General features: G+C 42.7%; 1 protein-coding gene across 2 annotated transcripts in view; it reads left to right on the top strand.

Annotated features, from left to right (window-relative positions):
- Positions 1–8,121, top strand: part of mvk (mevalonate kinase) — a 10,892-nt gene extending 2,771 nt beyond the window's left edge. The window contains exons 5-10 of one of the 2 annotated variants that reach the window (XM_019862736.1): positions 356–459; positions 614–659; positions 820–910; positions 1,258–1,377; positions 1,536–1,689; positions 7,420–8,121. In XM_019862736.1, the coding sequence (XP_019718295.1) occupies positions 356–459; positions 614–659; positions 820–910; positions 1,258–1,377; positions 1,536–1,689; positions 7,420–7,472 (568 nt within the window). In that variant the 3' untranslated portion in view covers positions 7,473–8,121. Of the gene's footprint in view, positions 1–355; positions 460–613; positions 660–819; positions 911–1,257; positions 1,378–1,535; positions 1,690–2,325; positions 3,080–7,419 lie in introns of those variants that run through there. The other variant, XM_019862735.1, reaches the window with a different exon arrangement.
- The last annotated feature ends 1,287 nt before the right edge of the window (positions 8,122–9,408 follow it).

Genomic DNA, 9,408 nt, shown 5'->3' with positions numbered 1-9,408 from the left:
TCCCACATTCCAAAAACATGCATGGTAGGCTGATTGAACACTCTAAATTGTCCCTAGGTGTGAATGTGAGCGTGGATGGTTGTTCGTCTCTGTGTGCCCTGCGATTGGCTGGCAACCAATTCAGGGTGTCCCCTGCCTACTGCCCGAAGACGGTTGGGATAGGCTCCAGCACCCCCCGCGACCCTAGTGAGGATCAAGCGGTTCGGAAAATGAATGAATGAATGAATGTTTATGTGACATACAGTTCTATTACAGTATCATCTCAGTGTTGGTCACCAACCAACCATTTATTCAGAATTCCCAGTGGTTTGGTCAAGCAGATGATCACAATCAATAATGAGAATCATCTTTGCAGATGGTGTCAGGAGGACCTGGAGTTGATCAACAGCTGGGCCTTCCAAGGTGAAATGATCATCCATGGTAATCCTTCCGGAGTAGACAACGCTGTGGGGACGTGGGGTGAGGCCTGACATATGGTGTCGTGCGTATTGTGTGACACCTTTGTGGCTCCTTGGACACTCTTTTAATTGAGTCACTGGAGTATTATGTGCAGCAACACTGTTCATTATCATCAGATGATTATCTCTTTAATGACTGATTTGTTTCTGTGCAGGAGGCATGCTGAGGTTCTTAGCCGGGAGGATAATACCACTGAGCAGGTAGTGACACTGATTAAACTCCGCAGAGTGGATTCATAAAATCGCAGCACATATTTTTCTCCCAAAATTAATGTCGGTGGGAATAAATTGTCGTCTCAGCAGGGCACATGAAGAACAAATTTAGCTCAGCCCTCTTTTCTGTGCTTTGCTTGACTTCCAGGGTGCCATTATTAAGAATCCTCCTCACTAACACTAAAGTGCCACGGAGCACCAAGGTACTTGTTGCCAGGGTGAAGGACAAAATTAACAAGGTACTAAATGTTTTCCCCTCCCCCTCTGCGTTACCTGCTGATGTTATAATTAATATCGGAGACATTTCCTTTGTATGGAACATACTCCAGAGCCTAGTGTTGAGTGCTGTCATAAAATATTGAAATTAAACTCTTAGCTAGTCCCCCTGTGTGCTGTTGCCTTGGTGACAACAGCAGGTGTTCACACATTAGCCTGCGTGTTGTGTGGCAGTGTTGTGATCAGGCGAGTGCAATTTAACCTTTTTTTTTCAGTAATGAGAAGTCATAACTTCTTAAAAAACAAATTTGAGTTAGTTTAAGTAAATGTTAATAACCTTTAACACCCCCCCCCCTCCCAATTCCCATAGTTTCCCACCATTTTGACTACTGTGCTGGACTCGGTGGACGCCATTTCCTGCACTTGTGAGAGAGTCCTCCTTGAGATGACCTGTGAGCCCATCACAGGAGAGCACTACAATGTTTTAGAGGTATGCTCTTTAACATCTCATTTGTTAGGATTTGGAAACGTGCGTTATATAACAGAATATAATGTAGATAGAGTTTATCAAGGGTCAAACATTTGATTACATTCGTTCAGTAATAGTACAGAAGTGTCAGCTTTACTTTTTTGTCATTGCATTTCTAGGAGCTCATTGATATCAACCAACATCATTTAAATGTAATGGGGGTGGGACATCCTGCCCTGGATACCCTCTGTCGGGTCACGCTTGCCAAGGGTCTCCACAGCAAGCTAACAGGCGCAGGAGGAGGGGGCTGTGGCATCACTCTTCTGAGACCAGGTAGGTAGTTGTTAGTTGTCTAGAAAACTCCGGACGTTTTATATGATCTCTAGTAGGATGTACAGTTTTCTCCTGCAATAGGACGGTTCGTTCACGACCCTGCGATGTCGCATTTTTTTAAAGCGATTGTTTTTTTTTAAATTTTTTATGGGTGTTGACATTTACTGTAATGTCCTCGTGTGTGGCAGAGATGGAGAGAGCCACAGTTTCTGATGCACTTTTTAGCCATTTATTTAATGTGAGAAGACTAGCTAAACACAAACACAATTAAGTCTGCTCTCAGCTACAGCTCACACTCAGATGCGCAAACTCAGCGAGGTTGCGCGCTACCCCGCAGAGCCCTGCCTCTTGTATGCATGTCTCACAGTTACCACGATTCATACAGTATGTTTACGACTTTATTTTAATTCAAATACAATTACAAATACAGTGTGTGTAAAAAAAATTTTTTATAAGTTTAAGTGGGTTCAGGAGGGGAAAAACTATATAAAAAGATGTATATTTGGTCTCTCTTATTTGTCGATTTTCACCTGCGGGTGACCTGGAATTTATCTCCCGCGATAAATGGGGCTTGACTATATTTTTTTATGCCTCCTCTCTCAGTGTCTACAATCATGACTTGCCTTTTATTTGTAGAAACGGACTCCAGTGTAGTCCAGACTACGATACAGGAGTTGAAAGACTGCGACTTTGACTGCTGGGAAACAAGTATTGGCGGGCCTGGTGTCCAAGTGCATTCCCCCCTCTCTGTCAAGGAGGATATTTTAGGAATCTTAAACCGTTATTAAGACATAGCCAAGGATGTGCAAGTGGACATTTTAGACATGCAACAAGACTTGCGGTTTGCTCAGCCGCTCCAGTGAAGCAAGGGACAATTTCAAACTGAGCAAAAATGGACTCATGGTGAAATTCATGAATCTTATCCAACTGGTAATTTTATGTAGTCCCTTTTGTCCGCCAGATGGCGATACAGTACCATACATTTTCCTTTATGGAGCGTCCCTGACTAATTATTTACTTTAGTGCAGCGCTGCACTCTTTTGATTGTACTGTACCAAAACAATCATGAAAGTGAATGAGTTGCTTTGGACATTTTTAGGCTCAGCTAAAACAAAACTTTTTGTACGCCTTGTAATCTCCTCTTTGTCTTCCGAACATCTCTCAGCCTCAAAATCATCAAACATTATACTGCAAAGGCTGCACATACAGAAGATGGATCTGTTTGGAGTATTACTGATTTGGAAAAAGGTCACACTGGGATTTACAAGTTTTTGAATATCCATCTTTTTTTCCCCCCACCTTTAAATGTCATGAAGATTAAGCGCCGCGGTGTATTTGAATAAATGACATTTGTCACCCTCCCTTTCTTTTTGCCTGGCGCCCCCTCTGACCCCTTGGATTGTGTCATTTTTATGTTCAGCAAACATCACCGTCCCCAATCTTCCACACCCCTGCTTGGCAAAACACTGCACAGTTGCCCCCCTACCTCCTGCTGGAATTTAATTACCACTGCACTTTTCAATTGAACCGGCATCGACAAGAAGGAGGGGAGGGCAAGAGTGAGACAACAGAATCTGTTTCATTTGAAGCGCATCACTCTTTTAGTCTCCCTTTTTTTTCTCTTGTGAGCCACAGATGTTTGTTTGTTTTGTTTTTTTCTTTAAGTCAACGTCAACCCGTGCTTCTTTCTGCTCTGATGAATAGAATCTAAGAAAGCCGTAAGATTATTTCAGATAATACAGGAAGTGGAGCAAAAGGGGTCCAAGGATAAACAGAAAATGCCTGAGTTGGAGGGATTTGATTAAAAAAAACAAGTTCTGTCCCAGGAGTGAGTTAAAGAGCAGAGAAATGAAGGCTATACAGTGTTGAATGCAGTTTTGTGTGGACGGATCAGAATCGAGGATGTTGAATTAATTTTACCAAGATGGATTGACGAATGAAATGTTAAAATTTGAATGTGCTGAGTGGTCATGCTCTCCAAGGGCGCTCTGCCTCTGGACCCCCAGTGGGTGGCTGGAGAGCTTGTCAGGATCCATTAAGTTTGAAAACGCAACTGGAGCTGACTGACAACATGTCATGTCGCTGATGGCCGCCGGTTTTACAAACAGGAGCTTCAGTGACTTTCTGCAAAGTGTGTTTACATGTGCGACTCGACACTCGCAGGCCTCACAATGTCTTGTCATCTTATATTATCCAAGACAACAGTTTAATGTTACACATTTACAGTAGCTGCGCCAGAATGGGACATAGAAATCAGCTCAGCAGGGCCCATTTTCCCCAGCCCTCATAGAGACAAGAAACATCAACATCATGATGTTGTGCATGATCTTCCCGGGGGGGACCGGGGTGGGAGGCTTTAGTGCATTGCCAAGCAACTGAGTGCATTGAGTGTCAGGGGTAAGTTATGTGTTGTCCTTATCGCCGTACCCATTTTAAAACTCAAACGTTTGCAAACTACATAATCAGCTTTGCTATCATACTACAGTATGTGGGATGACATACATACATAACCATACGTTTGGAACATGTTCTGTAACCTTAACCTGTCTACCAGCTTTTAACAATGGCAGTCTTGTTCAAGGGGCCTGTTGACCATTCTAACAGGAATTTGTGAGAAAAGTGCTTCAGTGGAGTTGCAACTACTTCACTTAACTAAATATAAAGGAAATGGAAACAATATATCCGTGAACCACCACAGTATAAATGGTACTTGCTAAAAATAGATTTTTTACAAATCCAAGGAAGATATTTCTACAAAAATGCTTCGGACAGCATAGCATTAGCATAGCATGACTCTCTTCCACCTGCCTTTGGAATCATCTGAGAATGTGTGACCCCTTCATATTTTTCTTCTAAGGTTCCTGACATTTGATTGTTGGTTGGATGTCAGGCACATTGCTCTCGACTGGCCCCTCTGTGGAGAGTCCCTGCGGACTGTGTTTGTTGTAAACATCTGCCACCTTGAACACACTTTGACTTCCAGTTCCACATTCCTATTTTTCTCTCCATCACAGAATTGTATCATGTCATTGTATTGATCCAGTAATTGATTCTGTGAAGCAGGTACCTGCAACACACTGTCATACTTCAGTGCCACTAGCGCACTTGTTTAATTGTAGACAAAAGCACCTTTCTTTCTTGTTGCCTTTGAAAAGGCTCATTGATTTTTTATAGCACCCTTCATCCTTGCTCTGGATCATTGAAGGAAAAAAAAAACACTTGTGTTGAAGCCAGCTAGAATGTACCACGATGAAACATGGATGTTTTTGCTTAAATTGAATCCAAATCACGAGAAAGGCATCATTATATTTTTCATTACATTTAGTCAGTTGTGCACTCCTAAAATTTTTAATTTTAACAGTGATTTATCCGATTCTCTCTCACACACACACACACACACACACACACACACACACACACACACACACACACACACACACACATATATACAGTGTATATATTTGTGTAAGCTTCAAAATGGGGTCGAAACTTTCACCAAAAATTCTTCAGTGCACTCAAGTCTTTGGAACTAAAATATCCTCAATGAAATTTGATTTGCATTAATTTGAGGAACAACTAATCATTTCATCACATTCCCACTTTGAACTTGCTTTGAATTAGAGCTAGGTTCTCATCATTTCACTGGGATTGCAGCCAATTCAATAGATTCATCCTCCCACCACCATTAGAGGCTCAGGGAGGAGGAGGATGATCTCAAAATGTTATCACATGACAGCGGTGATTGATGGACCATTAAAACATCAGTCTGATGTACTAAGAGGAACTGCTTTTAGGTTGATGTATAATGGCACAAATGGATTTACCAAACCGTTAGTAACAAATATTCCCATCTCCAGCTATTTGCACTCGCATTGTAATGGATGCTCTGACTTGTCTGTCGCACTTTTCTGCATCTTTCTTCCCTCACCACCACTTTGTCGGTAGACCTCTGCAGTCATGTAATTACAATAGGACAGGTAGGGGTGTTCATATTTCAGCTGCTGCATGCAAGATAACATCTAATAATCCAAAAGCGTTGCAAAACTGGTATCTCGTCGCTCATGCATTATGAATGAGCCGCTGATTGCTTTCTTGCATAGATTAGCAATCATTTCACAGAAAATGTTTCATAAAATGTCTGCTCGGAGGCTTGTCTTTTTTTTCAGGAGTTGAGGTGACACATTCCACTTCTTTGCGCGAGATAACTCAAATCAGGGAATAACACTACTCCCCATTGCCCCACTGCTCCTTTTGCTTCGCCCATTTAGTATCATCGCAGGGGTGATAAGTGTGCTTTTTAGCCCACTTTGCAACTGATTGCTCACTTAGGAAATGCATTCAGCTGCTACAGCGTTATTGTGTGTTGAGCTAAGGAGCCACCAAGTCAAAGGGGTGTGCCTTAGCGCAAAAGTAAACATATGGAAGCAAGTGCAGAGATGCCTTAACACGCCATCAATCAGACTTGAACAGTAATCTCTGCATGTCGTGTCACACGAGAATTTGAAAACGTGAAAAGTACAGTGGAGGAAGTCAACCCCCAAAATTTCTTTCCAATAATGTTCTATGCGCCCCCACTAGTCTAATTAATATTTGTGGACTATGGATTAAGCAGCAAAATCCATCCATTTTTGTCCATATAAGGGGGCGGGCATTTTGCCACATTCTGTCGACTGAAAATGACATCATAGTTGCTCAGGTATGAAATCACCGCTCACCTGTTTTCTGAGTTTGGTCATCTGACGTTCGCAGACTGAAGTTGTTAATACCTGAAACATAACTTTTATTTTAATGATGAAGAGGGCAGTTGTCATCTTTTTCACTAAACCGAGTCAGCGGTTCTCAAAGAGCCACCCGACTGAGTGATTGAGATGTGTGCTAATTCCTGTTTAACGTGAGTCTGAATGTGATTGTTTCATCCACAAGTGTTTTAGGACAATCTTGAAACTTGACGGGTAAGAATTTAGACTTGCTTGCGACCTTGCACATATGGCCTTGTCGAACTACACAACCTTTTTGTGGTTCACGATGGTCGCACTGTCAGACTACCAGATCAATATCATTGTGTGTCCTTCCCCAACCTGATCCCGTCCAATCGTTCTGTGTTTCCGTCAAGATTCAATACATCTGAGAAGGTCCGTCGGGGAGGTGGGACAAGCAGCTGTAGTCAGGTCGACGGAGTCATCATTTGCATGCGGTTGTTTCTCTGTTCATTCAGAAAAGGCAAAAAAAAAAAGTATGGATCAGTTTTTGGATGGTGGCAGAGTGCGATATGGTCTATTCTCCCAAAAGAACTTAAGGTAACACATTTGTTTCATGTCACCATGTTTCTGAATCAGATATGAGCTTTTATCAAGCTTTAGATGTTGTCGGCTGAATGAGGTATAAGGAGAGTGCGTATTTGCGCACGTCTACGTTGTGACTCCCTTTGTGACCCCTAGCTTCTGCCCGTTCCCCAGATGGGCGGCCTCTCAGCCGAAGCCCTGTGGAGGTTGCTGCCCTCTGCCTGACAGCCTGTCACCAAACCATAGTGGGCATTTTTTTTTTCCTGCAGGAGATGGTGTCTGATTGGGAGCAGTGTGTGAATAGCCCTGTCACACCCGATAAGGCAGCAAGACGACCTGTGACGGGGACATATGGCATGTTTGACAGGGAGAGAGGGCACGGATTGCACTGAATGATAAAATGGTGTTTTTTTTTTTTTTTTCCCCTTTGGCAATGTCATGCTTTCAGGCAAGCGTGGGGACCATCGTTCACTCAAGCGTCTGACTCCAGCCATCTTGTGACATCTCCTTCAAGGTTTTGGCTTTCTCCAGCACGTGCCTGGCCAGTTCTGACATGGCAAGACTCTTCAACTCGCAGCTGCTCTGCTAGTTTGTCGACGAAGAAGACATAATTGGGTATCGGTTTAGCTTAGTGATGTAGACCGGGAAATTCAAGGGCCTGCCGGTTTGAGATCTCTCATCCCATTCTGTCACACGCCTACTTATTAATATCCTCACAGGCTCATCAAGATGACTCTAATTGATAGCTTCAGCCTCCTCCGGACCATGGTTTATTTAAAGGGTCATGCTGACAAAGAAAAGGAGAGGAAATAGGAGGCTGACAAGATTGAAAAGGCATTGGGGGAATCATTGAGTTGAACTGCACACCTCTCATCCTTCCTGTCAGCTGGTCCTGACTTGTGGTGTTGCAGTCTCAACTTCCATCCTGTCAAATGTCGCTTTTTCTACTTGGGACTGTGACAGGCAGTCCAGGTGTCGCACTCAGGCTTCAGTGCGCCATCAGTCACCTATGTTCTGCTTCCCATAGGCTCACAGCACATCTTGCTCCCTTGGGGCTCCCCTTGTGAAGTTAATTCTCTGTCTTGTGGGCCAGAACTTTGTCACCCCATGTTTGAGATACAGTGGAACCTCCAAAGTTGAACACATTCTGTTCCGTTAAGCTTGATCACTTGTAACATTTCTCAAAGAGGTCAATCACGCGGTATGTCATATAATCCATCCATGTCAAACTTTCACCATCCTACAACGTTTCAAGTGCACGCAGTGTCTTAAAGGGCTACTCACCCCCATACCAGACTCATGCTCTACCCCTCACTAATATTTGAAAACGACGCTCAAAGGGGGCATTGCCTGGAGGTCCATTTCACTTGGGATGTGGGAGAGGGTCGGGGGTGGTCTGACTAAACGTTACTACCTGAGACTCAACTACGACCTAAATATTTTTTTACTATGACCAGCTATGCTAAATAAACTAACCGAATGCTATGCTAATAGATCACTAAACTGAAAATTGACGAGCATTCTCTGTTACCACCACTTAGAAGACCTCTGTTTTCTCAACCGGATTTGCTAAAAGGGTAGGTGTGCTAATCGATGAATATCTCTGGCTGTTGTTTATCAAAATTCGCTTCAAAGTATTACGTGTACATAATCCTGTACGAAAACATTCAAACTGTCTGAGTGCATGGATGGAACCTTCGGGAAAACGATTACTTTGTCAAATTTACAAAATAGAAATGATTTTTTCATGCTTTATTGAATGTATTTTGTTTCATTACTTCACTTGTGACATACAAAAATATTTAGTTTGGGATTTTCTAAAATTACTCCACAGTTGACCTTTAACTCAGTGACCCCTGCACATCATTATTCATTATTCCATCAATAATGCTCGAGTGCTAGACTGTCCCATTCTATTGCTTGTATTTATTTAGAATACAAAAAGCGCAGCCGGCCTTGCAGCATGTGATGACCTCAGTGTGAGCTCATCATGCTGCAGAGACAAGAGGCGGTCATTAGCGCTCACGCACACTCTCACTGTGTGTTGACTGTTTCTAAATCAGCTGGTAGGGTCCTTGTTCTGTGGGGGGAATTTTTTTTCAAGGAGCCATTTGCTGAATTTAGGCCTGTTGAGAATTGAAATGATATTTATCGGAAAAACTGGCTCTCCAACAACATTCATAAATATGCGATCGAGCGCTGTTAAACAGCTGAGCAAAAGCGGTCGTGATTGCACTTTAAAGAACATCATTGTGACGGAAATTTGAAAAAATGAGAACGAGCATCAAGTCTTTCATTGGTTGAGAAAATTTGTGACCATTTGAACAAAAACGGAACAGATGAGAACTCACCAATTTTTCAGTTGAAACTGACGGCGGAAGACACTTTGTATCACTGTTTCATGGGCCATTGAGCTATCATGAATACACATAACCGT

Source organism: Hippocampus comes, unplaced genomic scaffold (assembly GCF_001891065.2).
Source record: "Hippocampus comes isolate QL1 unplaced genomic scaffold, H_comes_QL1_v1.1 scaffold147, whole genome shotgun sequence".
NCBI lineage: Eukaryota > Metazoa > Chordata > Actinopteri > Syngnathiformes > Syngnathidae > Hippocampus > Hippocampus comes.
This window is presented reverse-complemented; position numbering and strand designations above follow the sequence as displayed.